This window comes from Pygocentrus nattereri, chromosome 9 (genome assembly GCF_015220715.1).
Source record: "Pygocentrus nattereri isolate fPygNat1 chromosome 9, fPygNat1.pri, whole genome shotgun sequence".
Taxonomy (NCBI): Eukaryota; Metazoa; Chordata; class Actinopteri; order Characiformes; family Serrasalmidae; genus Pygocentrus; species Pygocentrus nattereri.
This window is the reverse complement of record NC_051219.1, coordinates 23753292-23774088: the sequence shown is the minus strand read 5'-3', so window position 1 is coordinate 23774088 and position 20797 is coordinate 23753292. Positions and strand designations below refer to the sequence as shown.

The window sequence follows — 20797 nt, the reverse complement described above, 5'->3', positions numbered from 1 at the left end:
ACCTGCACAGGCAAGATGTCCTCAAACTTTTGATAGTTTAAAAAAGAACCGACAGTAGCAATTATGTATAGTAGTTTGCACTTTAGCCTCGTAGGGTGTGTTTTTAAAATGTGTTTGTGTTGCAGCTGCAGTGGTCCCAACAGTGACTGAAGGTGGCGGAGTCACTTCTTCAGCTGCTCTCATCCAGACACCCTCACAAACTGTCACCACAACAACATATACACAGCCCAGCCAGGTACACACACCTACAGTACTGTGCAAAAGTCAGAGACCCCCGCTCCCCTCTTTTATTCATTTCATTTTCATTCCATGCTTTAGATGAGATGTAAAACAATCCACTTGCATGAGGAAGAAGAAAGTCAAAAGTGAAAATAAACAGAGGTTTCCAAAACTAAAAGACAAATGCAACTAAAAATGAAAATGGGGCTCCTAACAACCACATGGAAAACCTGGTAAACCACCAAAGCTGCTCCCTACAGATAAATAGCACTTAAAGCTTTTTTCTTTGAGAGGAGTAAAACAAGCTACAAAGGTTACATGTTTTAGCCACGTTCCAAAAAGCATATGTTAGTTTGGTTTAGTTTGTGTCGGCTTCGTAAGCTATAACATGTTTGTAAGAAGAGTTATATGTCTACAGCCAGTTGTTTAACTAATACTGCTGGTAAAACTGTTATGTAAAAAAAAAAGTGTAAGTCCACTACATGTTGTTTAAAGTTCAGAGTGTAGAAAAACATTTTTTTTATTTTGATGTAGTATGTAAACACTGTTAAAGTGTAAAAATGTACCATTCGCTTCCCAGTAAATAAAGTTTATACAGCCCATATATTAAAGTTTAGCCCCACCTGTTCAACCTACAGCAGTTTAGCCCCACCTGTTCAGCCTACAGCAGTTTAGCCCCACCCATTCAGCCTATAGCAGTATAGCCCCACCTGTTCAGCCTACAGCAGTTTAGCCCCACCCATTCAGCCTATAGCAGTTTAGCCCCACCTGTTCAGCCTACAGCAGTTTAGCCCCACCCATTCAGCCTATAGCAGTTTAGCCCCAACCATTGAGCCTACAGCAGTTGAGCTTCACCCGTTCAGCCTACAGCAGTTGAGCTTCACCCGTTCAGCCTACAGCAGTTGAGCTTCACCCTTTCAGCCTACATCATTTTAGCCCCACCCGTTGAGCCTCCACCTGTGCAGTCTATAGCAGTTTAGCTAATTTTGAAGTTATAAGGAGTGTTTCAGCCCTGACTTTTTTTAAATGAGGCACAATACAAAGTAGCCTGTCAGAACAGAGCTGATTTACATATATCAGTCTTAAATGGAACTATGCCTTTCAAACAAATTAAGCTTCTGTCAGCACTTTATTCTGCACTTTATGCAGTAAAGACTAAACATGGAGAAGCAGCGTTTAGTTACTATGCTGCTCTTAAATGAAACCAGTGGACAGACAGCATTAGAAGAGCCTTGACACTGGGCTTTTTTAAATCCAGCCTGAAAACATTCCTATTTGAGCAGCTTTCAGCTCTGTTTGAACACTGTTAGTCTTTCTAGCCCCTTTTCCTCTCTAACAGCATTTTATTGTAATTTATTATTTTTAATTAGATTTTAATTATCGCAATTTCGTTTCTAATCTGATGTCTTTAATTTTTGTTCTCCTTTACTTTTTTAAATGACTGTTTTCTCATTTATAAATCCCTTTAAATGATAGCAGTGTATGAAAGGCAGTGGTGGACAGTAACTAAGTAAATGTAATTCGTTACTGTACTTAAGTAGTTTTGTCGTGTATCTGTACTTTACTTAAGTATTTCCATTTTAGGCGACTTTTTACTTTCACTCCACTACATTTCAGAGTCTAATATCTGACTTTTTACTCCACTACATTTTGAGAAATCTGTCGTTCCTTTTGGTTTCTGTGTGTATAAAAACATAACATGTCAAAACAAAAGAAGCACAAAGCCAGAACACCAATCAGGGCACAGCGGTCACTTTGTTGAGCTTGTTTTGACCTGTTGGTTGCGTGTTGCAAGCACGCAGTTCGTCAGCGCAGCAGCATAAAATTTTGGGAGCACGTACGTCACCTAAATGATGGAACTAACCTAACTTTGTGTAAATAGACCACAGTATAGAAATATGTCCACATATGCAGTCGTGACTGGCATGTTTCTTTTTTTCTGAATTCATAGAAACACTTTCATTTTATAATAAATTAGTTTTGGTTATTTTATGTTTATGAGCAGAGACCTACAGATCAATGTAGTAAAGGAAAACTTATTTGTGATCCTGAGTTTAAAGCAAGTTTTTATTCAACGTGTAACTAATTTACAAAGTAATCTTAAACTGAAACTTTGCTTGTGTGTAAAAAGTGATTTCAGAGCCACTCGGTTCTCCCAGATGGAAACTGTTTACCTTCAGTGTTTTGTGCTTATGATCATTTTAATAGACGTCAGCGTCTCTAATTAATGACTTATTATATAAGTCATTAATAAGGATTTTCACCTAAAATGAGTTCATGAAGCGAGTCTTGTTATAAAAATGATAACAGGACATCAGAGCCATAATAACTCTTGTAGTACTTTTACTTTCGATACTTAAGTACATTTGAAGGCAAATACTTTTGTAGTTTTACTCAAGTTGAGGTCTAGATTAAGGACTTCTACTTTTACTAGAGTAATATATTACCTTGGGTATCTCTACTTTAACTTAAGTACATGATTTGTGTACTTCGTCCACCTCTGATGAAAGGTGCTAAATAAATAAACTTGCCTTGCTTTATAGTCACAGTAACTAAAAGAGCCTCTTTAATTCAAATTTAAATGACAATTAACTTTATTACTTATTAATGAATTATATTAATTACATTGTTATTTTATTTACATTAAACAACAGAAAATGTCCAAAGAGGATCTTAGAGAGAGAAAGAAAATACAATACAAATATACAATATGAACCTTTTTTAAAAAGGCTAGTGTAATGTATGGCAAAATATACAGTGTTTTGTTAATTTAGTTCTTTTGTTTAAAAGGGTTTAAATTGAATCCAATTTTAAACAGATTTTAGCTGCAGAATCACATGCAAGTACACACATAATTAATTGCCAATCTCTTATCATTCATATCAACAGTATTTTCTCCATCAAATTTTGTTTTGACTTTTTGATGACATGACTGAGCCGTACTGTTTACTTTAATATTGCATTACATAATACCAGAATGAAGCCAGTTATACAGTGTCAGAAACCACATATGGTCATATGCAAAGGTTTGTGCACCCTGATTAAATTCTGTGTTTTGTTAATTTTACAAGTATAAAAAAGTTAACACATCCTCTACAGAGACACTTATTTAATGAATTTAACATTCTGTGGGGAAAAAACATCAGGTTTTGCCTTTGCAAAGGTTATGACACATTTTCTGCATTATTTTTTCCCAATATTTTAAACTCAGCAAATAAATTGAAATAGTGCACTAAACCTTGTGGAGATGTGGCCATTTTTAAGGGTTTTCTCTATAAACATTCAACCTTTTGTTATTCAGATTATGTAATTCGACATAGGGTGTTCAGACTTTCAGCAAGTCTATAAGAGATTAATTAACAACTTCACACAGTTTGAGGTAAATGTGGTGATTAAGACATGCACTTAGTACTGTGCTATTTGGTGTACATAAACTTCCATTACTTGTTAGCTACATTAGCCTCAAAGCTCCAGTGCTAAAGCTAAAGAAGCAACCTTTAGACACCAAGCATGTCTTGGCTGATCGATTATATTCGTGGTAATTTGGGGAGGGGGGCTGTATTATGTTTTAGCTGAACAATGTGTGTTATTTTCTCTGTGTGTGTGTGTGTGTGTGTGTGTGTAGGCTACAGTAACTCAGCAGGTTGAAATCGTCGGAAAACCACAACCTGCCACACCAGGAACAGCGTTAGAGCGCCAGCAATACCGTGAGTTACTGTTTTATCTTCACACTGCTTATTCAAAATCACAGAGAAGTACAAGCTACCATCAGGGGTTTCACAGGGAGTTTTTGATTATGGGTCAGTGACATCAGATGTACTTGGACATAATAAAAGTGTTATTTTACTAAAGATTTCAATAAATACATGACAGTCGGGCACTGCTGGCCAAATGAAAGGACTTAAACACAACCTCTGCTGCCAAAAAAACCCCACAAAACAACAAAACTAATATTAACACATAGTTCATTTGATAGACTGAAAAATAGAACAAGGTAAAATGTGCAAAAGTTTGAACAGCATTCCAGTTGTAAAGTCTCAGAACTTTAAGCCCAGTAGTCCTTAGTTGACCCATAGGAACTAGTTTAGCAGGTCAAGAATTATTACTAGGAATTGTCAGCTGATGAGATTTCCAGAGCATAATAAATTCTAGAACACTATTAAAATATGAAAGTGCAATTTCCACTGATTGAAATGGTAGTTAAGGGGAACTGTGAAAGTCAGCACATGATCTGGAAGATCAAGAACACTCTCAGATAGAGGTGCTTTTATGCTGGCCTGAAATACAAAGCAAAACCCCCACATGACAGCAAAGGATCTGCAGGAAGGTTTAGCAGATGCAGGAGTGGTGGTATGCTGTTCTATTGTGCAGAATTGCTTGCACAAACAGGAACTGCAAGGGAGAGTTATCTGAAGGAAACCTTACCTGTGACCTCATCGCAAAAGTCAATATCTGAAGTATGCAAAAAAAAGTCAGTTGGAACCTTCTGGCCAGAGTCACCAAAGGTATGTTTGAATAACAAAGGAGCAGCATTTAATGAACTGTTAAGCATTTAATGAACTGTTAAGCATTTGATGAACTGTTAAGCATGTGGATCTATTATTCTTTGGGTTTGTGTAGCACCCAGTGGCTCAGGAAACACTGCATGGTTTACATTTAATTACTAGGAAATTGTGGAAATCTGACAGTCAGTAAACTGAAGCTGAAAAGAGTCCAACTTTTACAACAGGACAATGATGCAAAACATCCCTCAAATTGAACGAAACATTACTGGAAATTTGTGGATAGATCTTAAACATGCTGTGCTTGCAAGAGGGCCCATGAATATCACAAAACTAGAAGCGAACAACTATAAATACAAAAGGTTTTTGCAAGGTGTGAGATCATCTAGTGCTGGTGTTTATTAAATATAAAGCAGTTCTGTTAAGCTTTGTGGAAAAATGGTATTTAAATTGTTTACTGCAGAGGTTATGTTTGCTTTTTTTTAAAAAAATCAACAAAATGTCATTTGGCCATAGATGCATACAAACGTTTTGTCAACAGTTTTTTTTTTGTCTTCATTTTAGGCAATTCAAACTATAATTCATATTTTAGTAAATACCACCACCAAGTCTAAAAATGTCAGGTGGTAGTGTGGCATGATTTTAAGGTTAAAATAACTTGTTTCAAAATTGAGCAGCTATAACAGTCAAATTCTGAAATTCTGATTTCCTCAAATGTGATGCAGCACAAGCGATAACAAAAGAATTTTATTCTGGCATGCTTTTAAGAAAGTGACCTTCAGGGTGCAATGCCAAGGTTTTTAGTGCTTCCACAAAAAAGTTCTGTTTACCAATCCAGTGGTGCGACCCCAGAAAAAAACATGAACAATCTTGTTTATTTATTCAGAAAAAAAGTATAAACTACATATAAACCTGTCACAGAACAAAGGTTTATACAAGGGTCCACGTACAAAGACTAGTTTATTCTTGTTTTCAGTCTTGGTAAATAACTGTCATATAAAATGTTTTTTATTATTGTGTGGTTGCACCACCTGACATTTTCTAAGAGGTAAAATTAATGATGCTGTTTATATATAATGAATTTATATTATTATAAATGCTATGAAATAAATATCAACACATTGAATAGATTTTTGCCAGTACAAAAATACACATCATGTTCTTTTTTAATAATTTCTTATTTTAGTGAAATTCATGGACCATACATTCCAGGCTACATCTCAGAACCTTTAGTCAGGGAACATAACTGTGCCATAATGCATTGAAATTATATTTCTTAATTTGTACTGACTCCACACACCCTGTCTCTAGGCTTCAAGCCTCTCGTCTCCAGGCTTTTTATTTTATTGTTCTGTTTTAAAACTTCAGGTTATGAAAAGGTACAAATATATACGTTTCACCTGGAAAAACGCATTTAAGGTGCAAAATTGGAACTTAAAACCACTGTTGTGCCTTTGAGGGAACATTTACATTGTTTGTACCTTGATGAATAAAAAATGCACCTGTACAGAACCTTTATGTCTAAGTGTTCAGTGATCGTTCTCGGTGCCATATTCTTTCTTATGAGCTGAAACTGGCTAGGTTTACAAATTATTTTAACAGTTAAAATATCTTTTACTTATTTGTTACTGTCCATTTAACATGGTTTAGAAAAAGGTATACTTAGGTGGGATTTGTCTTTGTTAAAATCCCAGGTAGATGAGGCGATATTGCCACACATATTCAGAAAAGGGGACACTTGTTTAAAACATGTAGTCTGTAGTCCTAATTGGGCTCCTTTAAAACAAGCAGGAATAGCTGAAGTGCTTTGATGTGAAATGTTTGGGTGTAGAGACTCAGATTTCTTTACAGTGGTGGTGAGAGGAACCAGGAGTCACAATGACGACAACACAAATGTAGACATTTTATTTACTATCCATCTTCTCAGTTTTATATGGAATGTTGATAGTAAAACACTGGAAAATCTGAAATAAGTTTTCTTTGTGGACTATTTTGCCCCATAACCCTTCATATTATATATCCCTCCACCTTGAATTAATTTTTAAGATCACAGAGAAGTACAAGCTACCATCAGGGGTTTCACAGGGAGTTTTTGATTATGGGTCAGTGACATCAGATGTACTTGGACATAATAAAAGTGTTATTTTACTAAAGATTTCAATAAATACATGACAGTCGGGCACTGCTGGCCAAATGAAAGGACTTAAACACAACCTCTGCTGCCAAAATCTTCTAAAAACTATTATAAATCAATGCCTCAGACATCAGGCAGTGTATTCATAACCATTTCATATAATAACGTTCTGAAAAATAGCTTTTAGAGGTGGACGTCTGGTTCCTACCACCACTACTGTGAGCAATTCATACCAAACCAACCTGAATGATTTTGTTTACGTCTCAACTATTAAAACGATCTAGTTAAATTTTGTAAAATCAGGGAATTCCCCTTTAATCATGCTGAGCTTTTTAAAAATATCTTTAAACGAAGTGTACTTCACTGTGTGGAAATTAAACATGTAATTTACAGGGAATGCATTAATTAATTCATGTTGATTAATTAACATGAGAACTGTTTTTTTCCTCCTTCAGCTGATCCTGATGTTGCCACATATCAGTATGATGAAAGCTCAGGTTATTACTATGACCCGCTCACTGGCCTCTACTATGACCCCAACTCACAGGTACCAGCATTACACCTTTAGTGGTCCATGCAGAGTACAAAAAAAGGAAAATTTTGCTTAAATCTCAGAATTCTGTATTATTTGTGTCGCTCTTTTGTTTTCCTCCATTCGGCTGTATTTACAGAGCAGTCAGAGAGATATGATAGTTTTAGCAGATTTGTTTCTTTTTGTTTTACTCCACAAAAAATAGAAGCTTATTAAAAAGCGGTAAAATTTAATTAATAAATATAACAGTGACTAGTAAAAAGAGGCACCTTTTTACAGGCTGTTTGGTACCTTTTAAAATATTTAAATCAACTGAACTGAGTTCTGTTAAACTGAAAGGGAACCAGCTGCGAATGACTGCAGTGCTTTTTGTGTTCTCTTCTATAAAGAGAAGTTTTCTTTCTGGTCCTTTCAGACCCCTTTCACACCACTGATTGGTCAAATGATTGGTCAAAGCACATTGTGCAACATTAGAAAATGACCCTGCATGTCTGGCCGGTGGGCTCTGTTTTCCGCTCTGCTCATCACTGGCAAAAATCTGCACCTGCACTGAAAATAATGCATCTGAAAGAGTAGCAGTGAATTTTCAGTAAAAGGCTTGCACATCTTATCACTTTAATATCTTATGAGATCAGGGGCAGGCTTTATCCTGAGTATGTTATAAATGATCCTTAGTGGTCTGGTTTGAGTTTGATTTTTAATTAATTGTTTTTATGAGGTTACAAACACATGCGTTTACATATATCAACCCGTTAAGCCTAGAGTTGTTAAGCCCCGCCCACACAGAAGTTTTAAGACCGTGTTTCCACCCCGGACTGCACAGTATTGGTCAAATCAGAACTGCGCACAGTAACAGAAACAGTCAAGGAGATGGTTGGAAAAATGTTATGTTTCATGGAATTATGTCTGTTTTTGTTGGGTAAAACGCAGTGAACCTCATATAAGAGAACCTCAAGGAGAAAAATGTATGATACAGGCCCCTTAATTTTCTCCACGCTGTCTTTTTATTTTCCTGCAGTATTTTTATAACCCCCACACTCAGCAGTATATGTACTGGGATGGAGAAAAGCACACGTACATCCCGGCTTCTGCGCAGGCCTTGGCTGACACCGCAGACATTGCTGCCACAGCAATGAGCTCCGACCCCTCAGCTCCAGGCAGCAAGGACAAGAAGGACAAACCCAAAACCAAAACAGCTCAGCAGGTACATGCTTGGAGATAATTTTGACAGGAATCACACATGAATGTACAGAACCAGTCACTGAATGTGCAGTTTAAAGGCCGTTACACACTGAGCATGATGCAAATAAATGGCATAAACTATAAAAAAAAAAAAAAACTATATTTTTCCCTTTCACTGGAGTTATTCAGTACTTTTTCAAACACAATGTTTATAATCTAGGGTAAAGGTGTTCTGTTGCAGATGTCTCTTTGATTTGCTGGTTTGCCCTCCAGAGCTGTTGTTTGTTTTTGTTTTTAGATAGCTAAAGACATGGAACGTTGGGCTAAAAGCCTGAACCGGCAGAAGGAGAATGTGCGCTCCTCCTCCACTTCCACAAACACACGACGGCCTGAGGACCGGCGAGAATCAGCCAGCGCTGACGCTGGATACGCCATCCTGGAGAAAAAGGTGGAGCATTCTTAGCCATTTGTGTTTAGAGCTGCATTGGTAATATTTATATTGGTTATATTTATAGCGATAGTTTATAGGGCATCAAATAGGTATTACTTCATAACTAACTAAGTGTGAGCTAATGAGGTATTTGTCGTTAATTAATATGAACAAGTGTTATGATTCGATCAACGCTGTTAGAAAGTTTCTGTGCAGGTACAAACAATGTAAATGTTACCTCAAAGGTACAACAGTGGTTTTAAGGTCCAATTGTGCACCTTAAATAAGCTTTTCCTGGTGTAAAGTACATATTTGTATCTTTTCATAACCAAATGTTTTAAAACAGAGCAATAAATAAAACTCCTGGAGAAGAGACGGGGCTTGAAGGTTCCACCCCAGTGACAGATTCATATCTTTATTTCTGAAATTGTAGGGTCAGGCCATAACCGTAAATGAGATTGGGCCCAGAACTGCTGCCAACCAGACACTGAGTGTATGCCAAAATAACAAACAAAACTACTTAATGATTTAAAAACGAACTAAACCTGAAAGCAAAACAAAAAAAAATACAAAATCTCCCTGCTTTAAAACCAGGAGAAAAGGACCATTACATTATGAACCATTACATGATCAGGTATACAAATAACCTCTAAGGCTATGTTCATATTCCCAGGTTGAAGTGGCACAAATCCGATTTTTTGCCCTAATGCGACTCAGATCTGATTTTTTCAGAGTTGTGTGGTCACACAAATCTGATCTTTTCAAATCCGACCTGGGCCACTTTCATATGTCGTCCTAGATCAGTTATGTATCCAGTTCATGGCCATACGACCTTAATGTGAATGCTCAGATCAGAGTTCATGTGCTTTTTTTACACTGCACGTATGGCATCATTCCATTGAGCATCAACATGACAGCAGTGCCGAACAAAAGTTACAGCCCTGTGAGTGGTGGAAAACCAACAGATCTCAACTTTTTTCATTTCTTCGCTGATGATGCACGTGACGCATGTGATTAATTCACGTGACTTTACTGAGTATAATATGTGCATGCAGGTCACTTAAGGACGCCAGTTCATTCACATTAATGACAGATTTGAATCACTTACCCAAACGATTGTGAACCATCATGTCAGAGAGATCGAATTTGAGCAATGAAACTTGTAATGTGAATGTAGCCTTTTAATATAGTTACTTTTTGCAGCCCTTGATCTGAAGTGATGTCACAGTGTCTTATTGATGGCACAACCCTCTCCTGTATAGCCCAGCCTTATCATTAGTGTGTAGTGGTTTCTATTCTTGTCTTGTCTTGATATAAAAGCTGTCACATTTTAGCTGGTCTCTCTGGCACCATTTATTTCTTGTTTTTTATTTGCAGTGTTTGCTTTTGCTTGAAGTTTACTAAAACTAATGAAATCACATTCATATACTTAAAGGGGAATTCCACCGATTCTTTTCAAAACATTCAGTAGTTCAACTTTAATCAAAGTCATTCAGAATGAGAGGACATGAAATGGTTCAGAGAAACTTGCCAACTCAGATTTCTTTACAGTGGTGTTGATAGGAAACAGGAGTCCCAATGTTTACAATGCAGAGACATTATACACCTCAGACATCTGGTTCCTATTACAATACTTTGAGCAATTCTGAATATAGGTTTGTCTACAACAAAGCATTTCACGCTGAATCACTATAAAGGTTTTTGATGTTGTTAACCATATAATTATGCAGAAATATTGAAAAATTGGTGGAGTTCCCCTTGAAGAAGGAAGTAATGTTAGAAAGAAGTGATTATTGAGGTGTGAGTGTTATCATTCTATTTGTGGATATAATTGTGGATTTAATTGTGGTTTTTATTTTTTTATTTATTTTTTTTAACGTGGTTTGTTTTCCAGGGGGCCTTGTCGGAGAGACCACAAATTCTGATTGATGAGATAAAGTATCCTGAGGAGAGAGAGGTGTGTTAATTCTATCACTCAGTCAGGCTAACACTGGCTTACCTAGTTTAAAGTGCCCATATGTTAGTGAAATTATAGTGATGTAGTGTATAAACACTCTTAAAGTTTCACTCCCCAGTTCATGTAGTCCACGTATGGAAGATAAGCTATAAAAACAACTGATTTTGAAATCATGGCCTTTGTAATGTCACAAGTACCAGTCCCATATACAAATATTCACCTAGTCAGCCTACTGAGGTTTAACTCTGCCCATTCACACTGATGTCATACGGAGTGTTCAACCAGGGCTGTTTTTTGAATGAGGCACAGCCAATAAAAACAGCTCATTTACACACACCAGTCTTAAAGACCCAGTAAGAAAAACAGCCTGTTTAATTCTAAAATGCTTATGTTAAAATGAATTAGGTAAAAAAAGATTCACAAATGTTATACGTTATATGGACAAAAGTGTTGGGACACCTACGCATACACAGAAGCGTTTAGTGACATCCCGTTCTAAATCCATAGGCATTAATGTGGAGTTGGTCCCTCTTTGCAATTATAACAGCTTCCACTCTTCTGGGAAGCTTTCTACAAGATTTTGGTGTGTGTTTTTGCCCGTTCATCCAGAAAAGCATACATGAGGTCAGACACTGATGTTGGACAAGAGGGCCTGGCTCACAGTTTCTGTTCTAGTTCATCTCAGAGGTGTCTGATGGGGTTGAGGTCAGGGCTCTGTGAGGGCCAGTCAAGTTCTTCCACACCAAATGCACCCAGTCGTGCCTTTATAGACCTTGCTTTGTGCACTGGGACACAATCATACTGGAACCGCAAAGGTTTATCCCCAAACTGTCCCCAGTTGGAAGCATACAGTTCTCCATAATGTCTTGATCTGCTGAAGCATAAATATTTCCCTTCACTCGAACTAAGGGACCAAGGCCAACCCCTGAAAACCAACCCCATAGTATTATCCCTCCTCCACCAAACTTTACAGCTGGCACAGTGCAGTCAGGCAGGTAATTTTCTCCTGGCATTCACCAAAATAAGACTCATCCATTAAACCGCTAGATAGAGAAGCATGATTTAGATAGATAGATAGATATGCACTATGCTCCTCAGTACTTGCCTTGTAACTTTACGTTGTTTGACACTTCATGGCTGAGTTGCTGTGGTTCCTAAATGCTTACACTTTTCAATAATATCACTCACAGTTGATCGTGGAATATCTAGGAGGAAAGAAATTGTTGCAACGGTGGCATTGTATTAAAGCACCACACTCAAATAGACTGAACTCTTTACAACAACCCATTCTTTCACAAATGTGTGTGAAGGCAGACTGTATAGCTTTTAAGTGCTTGATTTTGTGCATCTGTGGCAATGAGACTGAATGAGAAACTGGAATTCAGTGATTAAGAGGGGTCCCAGTTACTTTTGTCCATATAGTGTTAGTGGGCCTCAAAATAAATATGACAACATCACCAAGTACGAGCATTGTGTATATGAAACTGTGTAACACACTTCCCTGTATTTTTGTTCTGTTCTTCCTCCTGTGTTTAGAGAAGTCCTCCTCAGAGTTTGGTAGCAGCGTACAGAGGAGAGACGGATAGCGAGGAGGAGGGAGCGGAGAGGGAGGAGAAACTGACCGACTGGACTAAACTGGCCTGTTTACTGTGCAGGAGACAGTTTCCCAGCAAAGAAGCTCTATTGAGACACCAGCAACTGTCTGAGCTCCATAAGGTATATCACCTGATAATGTGCTTTTGTCAGTGGCAGCGGTTATATTTTTTCACATTTGTGATTTCCCAAAGAAAAAATGTAGACTCTTGTTCAACTGTGCAGCCAGTATGAGTCTTTCCTGTTCAGCTTGTACAAATGTTTTGGCTCCTCTGGTCAAAGTTCACGATTTTCTAGGTGAAAATAAGTTGACACAGCATCTTTGGAGCATATTTGTGTACATTTTAGTACATAGTAGCTGTTTATTTATTGAATTTAATATATTGGGGAAAAATTCTATTCTGGGTGGCTTTGCCACAGTACTATAATGTTTATAGTTTAATTATACACTGCTCAAAAAAAAATAAAGGGAACACTTAAACAACACAATATAACTCCAAGTAAATCAAACTTCTGTGAAATTAAACTGTCCACTTAGGAAGCAACACAGACAATCAATTTCACAGCTGTTGTGCAAATGGAACAGACAACAGGTGGAATTATTGGCACTCAATAAAGGAGTGGTTCTGCAGGTGGGGACCACAGACCACTTCTCAGTACCTTTCTGCTTTCTGCCTGATGTTTTGGTCACTTTTGAATGTTGGTGGTGCTTTCACACTCGTGGTAGCATGAGACGAACTCTACAACCCACACAAGTGGCTCAGGTAGTGCAGCTCATCCAGGATGGCACATCAATGCGAGCTGTGGCAAGAAGGTTTGCTGTGTCTGTCAGCGTAGTGTCCAGAGGCTGGAGGCGCTACCACGAGACAGGCCAGTACACCAGGAGATGTGGAGGAGGCCGTAGGAGGGCAACAACTCCGCAGCAGGACCGCTACCTCCACCTTTGTGCAAGGAGGAACAGGAGGAGCACTGCCAGAGCCCTGCAAAATGACCTCCAGCAGGTCACAAATGTGCATGTGTCTGCACAAACGGTTAGAAACCAACTCCATGAGGATGGTATGAGGGCCCGACGTCCACACCCACCCAACACCGTGCAGGACGCTTGGCATTTGCCAGAGAACACCAGGATTGGCAAATTCGCCACTGGCGCCCTGTGCTCTTCACAGATGAAAGCAGGTTCACACTGAGCACGTGACAGACGTGACAGAGTCTGGAGACGCTGTGGAGAGCGATCTGCTGCCTGCAACCTCCTTCAGCGGTTTGGCAGTGGGTCAGTAATGGTGTAAGGTGGCATTTCTTTGGAGGGCCGCACAGCCCTCCATGTGCTCGCCAGAGGTATCCTGACTGCCATTAGGTACCAAGATGAGATCCTCAGACCCCTTGTGAGACCATATGCTGGTGTGGTTGGCCCTGGGTTCCTCCTAATGCAGGACCATGCTAGACCTCATGTGGCTGGAGTGTGTCAGCAGTTCCTGCAAGATGAAGGCATTGAAGCTATGGACTGGCCCGCCCGTTCCCCAGACCTGAATCCGATTGAGCACATCTGGGACATCATGTCTCGCTCCATCCACCAACGCCACGTTGCACTACAGACTGTCCAGAAGTTGGCGGATGCTTCAGTCCAGGTCTGGAGGAGATCCCTCAGGAGACCATCTGCCACCTCATCAGGAGCATGCCCAGGCATTGTAGGGAGGTCATACAGGCACGTGGAGGCCACACACAATACTGAGCCTCATTTTGACTTGTTTTAAGGACATTACAACAAAGGTGGATCAGCCTGTAGTGTGTTTTTCCACTTTAATTTTGTGTGTGACTCCAAATCCAGGCCTCCATTGGTTAATACATATTTCATTCAATCAGATCTAGGATGTGTTATTTGAGTGTTCCCTTTATTTTTTTGAGCAGTTTATATATATTTCAGACTGTGAGTTTTCATTATTAGTTTAAGAACGGCCAGTGTTATGGGTTATCTGAATTTTTATTCCCTTAAAATCTGTATCAGCCACTAAATATTCGTATCTCTCAGCCTCTAGTTTGCAATAACGCACCATATTAAAGATTACGCTGTTAAGGACATTTGTCTTTGCGAAAAACAACAAAACTAAAAGAACTTTAAATCTCTAGCTTGAGAATAAAGCCAGAAACCACACAGTTTATCCCCTTTTTGTGATTTCAGTACTCATCAGCACTCAAAGACTAAGGCATCATTTCTTTTTCCTTTTTTTTTCCCCTCAATTTTCTCCCAAATTTTGTTGTATTTATTTCCACCTACTAGTTAGGACTCCCCTAATTACACAATACCACCAGTGCTAGGAGGGTGAAAGTGAACACAGGCTTCCTCCGAGACCAGTGAAGCTCCACTGTGTCTTTTCAAACTGGACTCCTGGCCACAGACGGCTATAGATGAGGATAGTCATCATTTCTAATCAGTGTGAAAGCTGCGTATGAGTTCAGTTCTTCAAACTGATATATTTGTGGTTGGTATAGTGTAGCGGATAACACCTCTGCCTTCTACGCTGTAGATTGGTGTTCAGTCCCTTGCTTGGACAAGCACCCTACTCTTTGGGCAAGACTCCTAACACCTCCTTTGCCTACCAGCATAAAATGATCAAATTGTAAGTTGCTCTGGATATGAGTGTCATCCAAATGCCGTAAATATATTTTCCACTTTTCCCACTGTTATTAAACAGCTTTCACTAGCCATGTTGGCTGGTAAAATGAAAGCAGAAAGAAAATTAACATGGATAAAAAATACAAATACATCGGGGGGCAGTCATGGGCTGGAGGGAGCTGGCCCTGTGACCGGAAGGTTGCCGGTTCGATCCCCAGGGCCGACAGTCCATGACTGAGGTGTCCTTGAGCAAGACACCTAACCCCCAACTGCTCCCAAGGCGCCGTGGATAGGGCTGCCCACCGCTCTGGGCAAGTGTGCTCACTGCCCCCTAGTGTGTGTGTGTTCACTAGTGTGTATGTGGTGTTTCACTTCACGGATGGGTTAAATGTGGAGGTGAAATTTCCCCGGTTGTGGGATCAAAAAAGTATCACTTAACACTTAACTTAATCCTGTTCTTGATTTTATTGCAAACCTTTCTGTTTCACCTGAAGAGGACAGCGATGCCTGAGTGTGTAAATAGCGAGACAAACCCTCTTTTTTTCCTCCCCTCTGCAACTCTGTCGGATAATTAATTTGGGCATATTTCAGTTTATTATTTATACACTGATAGTAACCATCGGATGTTTGAACAGTCTTATTCGGTTATGTACTCTGTGAAATGCTGTTAGATTCCCAGTAGGAGCTTGAGGGAGAGGGGCTGGGTGGATGGTGGCAGCAACGGGAAACACCTTTTACAGTTGTATTTGTAAAATTGTAATAAAGTGTTTTTATATCTTTACAAAATGCAATAAAAGGAAAATGTATATATTAGAAATGCATATAAATTATCACTTAATTGTGTATAAAGAACTGAAAAATAAAATGTTTGCATTACCTGAAAGGTCTCAGTGAAACACTCAAACAATTAGGTGAAGTGTCCCCAAAATTATGATAGACCTTCACGCAACATTTTCTTCTTTTGTACGTTTTTATAGCAAAACCTGGAGCAGAGGAGGGCTCGGCAAGCTACAGAGGGGGAGGTAAGCAAAACACTACATTATTATTAGTAGTGATAGGAATAGTAGGAGTAGTATTATTGTTGTTATTGTAATTAATCCTATTATAGTGTTTAGTTATATGTACACAGTAGTTCAGTAGAGTACGGAAGTACGGAGAAGCCATGAGATGGCTATAATTTTCTTGACTGTTATCTTGAGATCACGACTTAGTTGTGTTGTGTACTTAAGATAACAATGTGTTATTTCAAGATCACAAGATAATTGTCATGATCTCAGGATAACAACTTTTTGCAATAACACACTCCCTCTCGTGTTCTCTTGCTTAAATGTATATTTGTTACACAAATAATGTTAATGTTTACTTAAACATTACCTAATATTCAGCTGTAAACGTCAACAAATGTCAAAGACTATAGCTACGCTCTTAAAAACGTTCTTTGAGGGGTTTTTTTTATGAAGAAAATGGTTCAATAAAGAACTTGCTTAAAGGGTTCTTTGCATCCTGAAAGTGTTCTTCAGATTGATTGAGAATGTGCTGTAGGTGGTTCTATATATAACCTTTTTGATAAGGGTTCTATATAACACCCAAAGTAGTTCTTCTATTGTTACAATGTCAAGCTTGCATCAATAGAAGAACCCATTTGGGTGCTATATAGTATATAGTACCCTTTTGTAAAATCTTTTTATAGAACCATCTACGTCCAGATACCATAAAGCAAGACAGTGAAAACACATTATAGTGTACTACATTAACTAAGTTAATCATATACGTTTCCCATCACAGCTAGAAAACTACATTTTACAATACAGTTTTATGGAAATAAAAGAAGATTCCTATTAGCCGTGCTTTTGATGAGGAGCTGTTTAACTGACTAATGATTTGAGATTTGTGGTGATGGAGTTTAAAAACCTCCTGTGTGTTTCGTTGTTTGTAGATGAGGTTCGGCGGCCGCGCTGCAGTCAGGAGGGAGGCGGGCGCTCTGCCGGAACAGCCGGACACCAAAAAAAGGAAATACAGCCCCATGTAACAGCCGACATCAGCCATTACTGTTTTTACATTTTCTAGGCTGAATTTTATCATCACAGCCTTTGAGTATCTGAATCCTCTCCTCTCTGTGCCTGACATGTGTCTTGGTGGATAAAAAAGTAGCTCTGGACAGTGGAGTGGTCTGAGAGAGGAGCTCATCATTGACTCATGCACTGGTGGCCTAATGATACACACACACACACACACACACACACAGCAGGAGAAAAGTCTGGAAGCAACAGAACATTTACAGCATGTTAGATTTACAACAGATAACAGACAGTAGTTGTGTTTATTAAAGGAATGTTATACTCTTAAAGGACAGTTATGCTTTAAAACTAACATTGAAAGGATGTTTAGATTTGATCAATATTCCAGACGTACTCATTGAACTCCAGAAGAGCCAAACGTTTTGGGTCACTGCACTAAAATATCCACATTTTATTCACTTTAATGCATTTACAACCCCACATTCTTAATTATTGCTGGGATTTCACAATATTTAGCTCAATGTTAATCTCAGTAATTTAACAGTTTTTCACAGTAAAATATTGTATTCATCATTTCATTGTGAAATTGATGAGCCTTATTAAATTATTGAGCCTTACAGTAAATAACAGTAAAATATGAGCTGAATACTGTGGTGCCACACTCACCTGCACCACAGCATTACTGTGTTATAGCTGTTATTCTGTACATTTACAGTAATAAGCTGAAATTATAATACAGTTATCTTAGTGTATTTTTAGTGAACAACTGTAAAAATAATGCAGCTCGAGAGTTACTGTAAATTTACACATTTATTGACCATGTTCTGCACTGCGAATGCACAGAATATCTCTTATAAAAGATTTTAAATGAAAATACACATTTCACAGACCGTTCTAAGCAAAAAAAAACCTTTAAAAATCAAACATCCTGATTTGTTAGAATAAAAACATTTGTTTTATTAAATGTTTTATTAAAATATTAACACTTTTAGTTGCTATACTATCTTTTGATTCTGTATAATGCAGCTCAGTGTTGATCTGATTATTTGGTGTGCTACAGAAAATATGTTGATTTCACAATAAAAATGTTGAATTCCTGGCATTAATTAACTTTAAATAGGTGGCAAACATGAAACGTCTTGTTATTGTTTAAAAAAAACTGTATAATGTAAAGGTTTTGATAAGAATTAAAGGGCCCCTAACTATGAAAATTTAATTTTCCTTAATGTTTTGAAATTAGAGTTTAATCAGGTATGTAAATATTGTTAAAATATCAAAATGTACTTTTGACTTTTCAGTTCCTAAAGTACATGTATGGACACTCAGGTAAACCAACGCATTAGCATATATCACTACAGCAGTTTAGCTCCGCCCACGCTTGCTGAAGTTATAAGGAGTGTTTCAGCCTGAACTGTTATTTGATTAAGGACAGCCAATCAGAACAGAGCTCATTTACATATGCTAGTCTTAAAGGCACAGTAACAAAAACAGCCTCTTTAAGTGTAAAGGATAAAGATAGGTTGGGAAATGGTTGTGTAGAAATGAATTAGAACCGTTTTTGATACATAAACCCAGACTAACATAAATGAACCTCAGGGGGAGCAAAGATAAAATACAAGAACCTTTTGGTTTAGTTTAGAAACCTTTATGTTTAAAAATGTAAAATCTGTCTGCTCAGCTTCAGTATGCACTGCTTGACTTCTGCAGAGTTCTAAATTCAGGGAAACTGTTATCTATGCTAATCTGTTATATGCTGAAAAAATGCTTTAGTGAACCTGAAGGTAATAAGCAGACATAACTGACTTATCTAAGCCCCGCCCACAAAAAGTCAACAGGCTGTTTTGTAGCTAATTGATGCTGGGCATGTTAGAAGACAACTATAAAGAAAAAAAAACACCCAATCAAATTGTACATATTTTAAAAATAAATGACTGTCTAAATTTCTGCATAATTGAGTGAGATGTAGTCATTCAGAGTGGTTTGGTGTGAAATGGTTCAGATTTCTTTACAGTGGGGGTGATATGAACCAGTGGTCGCCGTGACTACAACACAAATGTTTACACAACACAAATTTTATTTACTATCCTTAACTACCAGTGAACCTACACATTTGAGTTTTATATGGAATGTTGCTAACGGGAAAATAGTGGAAAATCAGAAATGTTTATATTGGGGGATTATTTTGCCTCACAGCGTGATTCTGACGTGGTATGTTTCTCGAGAACAGAGCGTTTCACGCCAAACCACTCTGAATGACTTTGCATCTTAAAAATCTCTATAATTCCCCTTTAATAACTCACTCTAAATATAGGTATTGTAATATAAACAGCCGTGTTCTGTAGTTCCTCAGTAGGTTGAATAATGTGGGCGGTGCTTGGAGGGTTCATATGTAAAATTGCTTGCTTCCATACTTTTGGCCTGCAGTGTACATACAGACACAGACACGTTCTGTTTTAATTAAATTCACCATCACCATGCCATGGTGTTTTAATGATGTCAGCCGTTACATTGATGTTTAAAATATATATCTGTATGATGACGAGGGGGACTGAACAGCCCCTTCCTGAACATTCTTACTGTGTGAATATTTTAGTTCTTTTAACTTCCACATTGACTGGCGTGCGGTACAATCAGTGTGCTGATGAACAGGCTGTGTGGATGCACTAATCTTCTATGCATTTTATTGTGAACTTTACCTTTGATTTGGTCTATGCAGCGAGTAATGGACATCCAAAGTGAATCTGTGAAGAAGTGGAGAAATCCACAGTTGTTTCAGTGGCGATTGTCCAGTGTTTTGGTGAAAATGCAGAGACTTTTCATTTACGTGTTGTACGTAAGACTTTAATTGTAGTAACTGCTTTGTGAGAGATTATATTTGAGTATAATTCTCATTCATTCTCACGAAGATGTTGTTACCGAAGGCACAGTATGTCAAAGAAAATTCACTTTTGTATGATTTGTCACAAAATATGTGAAAATAATTGTAATGGATTGTTTTATTTTCTGTAAAAATGTTCACAATCATTGTAAACTAATTTTTAAGAGGAAAGAGCAGATGATATGGATGGATAATACTAGAAATTATATCACTACATGTGTGTCCTGTACTGTTTTCTATTGTTGATATTATGTAAATATTTTAGCCAAAACAAAGCACATGCAGTCTCACACGTGCAATCTCCTTACACTAACACTGGCAGTAGAATGGGTTGTACTGAGGGGTTCAGTGACTTTAAACGTGGCGTTGTCATTAACATCAGTGCCACAAATCAGTTTAAAATTTCTGCCCCAGTCAACTGTAAGTGCTATTATTGTGAAAATGGAAGCAACATCAGCACAAGAGCTTTGCATCAGGGCCTTCATGAAATTGGTCTCCATAGCTGAACAGCTGTACAAAAGCCTGAGATTACTATATGCAATGTCCAAGTGTCAGATGGAATGGTGTAGAGCACACTGCCCCTGGACTCTGGAGCAGTGAAAATGTGTTCTCCGGAGAGATGAATCACACTAGCAATCTGAGTCTGATGGACAGGTCTGGGTTTGGTGGTGGCCAGGAGAGCATTACCTACTGGAATGCATTGTTCCAACAGTAAAGTTTGGTGGAGGAGGGATAATGGGC

At 38.1% G+C, this 20797-nt stretch overlaps 1 protein-coding gene across 2 annotated transcripts in view; it reads left to right on the top strand.

Moving 5' to 3' along the window:
* rbm10 (RNA binding motif protein 10) overlaps positions 1 to 19062 on the top strand; it is a 40871-nt gene extending 21809 nt beyond the window's left edge. For both annotated transcript variants that reach the window (XM_017715602.2, XM_017715600.2), the window contains exons 14-22: positions 126 to 235; positions 3845 to 3926; positions 7311 to 7402; positions 8406 to 8591; positions 8868 to 9017; positions 10894 to 10956; positions 12493 to 12672; positions 16138 to 16182; positions 17097 to 19062. In XM_017715602.2, the coding sequence (XP_017571091.2) occupies positions 126 to 235; positions 3845 to 3926; positions 7311 to 7402; positions 8406 to 8591; positions 8868 to 9017; positions 10894 to 10956; positions 12493 to 12672; positions 16138 to 16182; positions 17097 to 17189 (1001 nt within the window). In that variant the 3' untranslated portion in view covers positions 17190 to 19062. The remainder of the gene's footprint in view (positions 1 to 125; positions 236 to 3844; positions 3927 to 7310; positions 7403 to 8405; positions 8592 to 8867; positions 9018 to 10893; positions 10957 to 12492; positions 12673 to 16137; positions 16183 to 17096) is intronic.
* The last annotated feature ends 1735 nt before the right edge of the window (positions 19063 to 20797 follow it).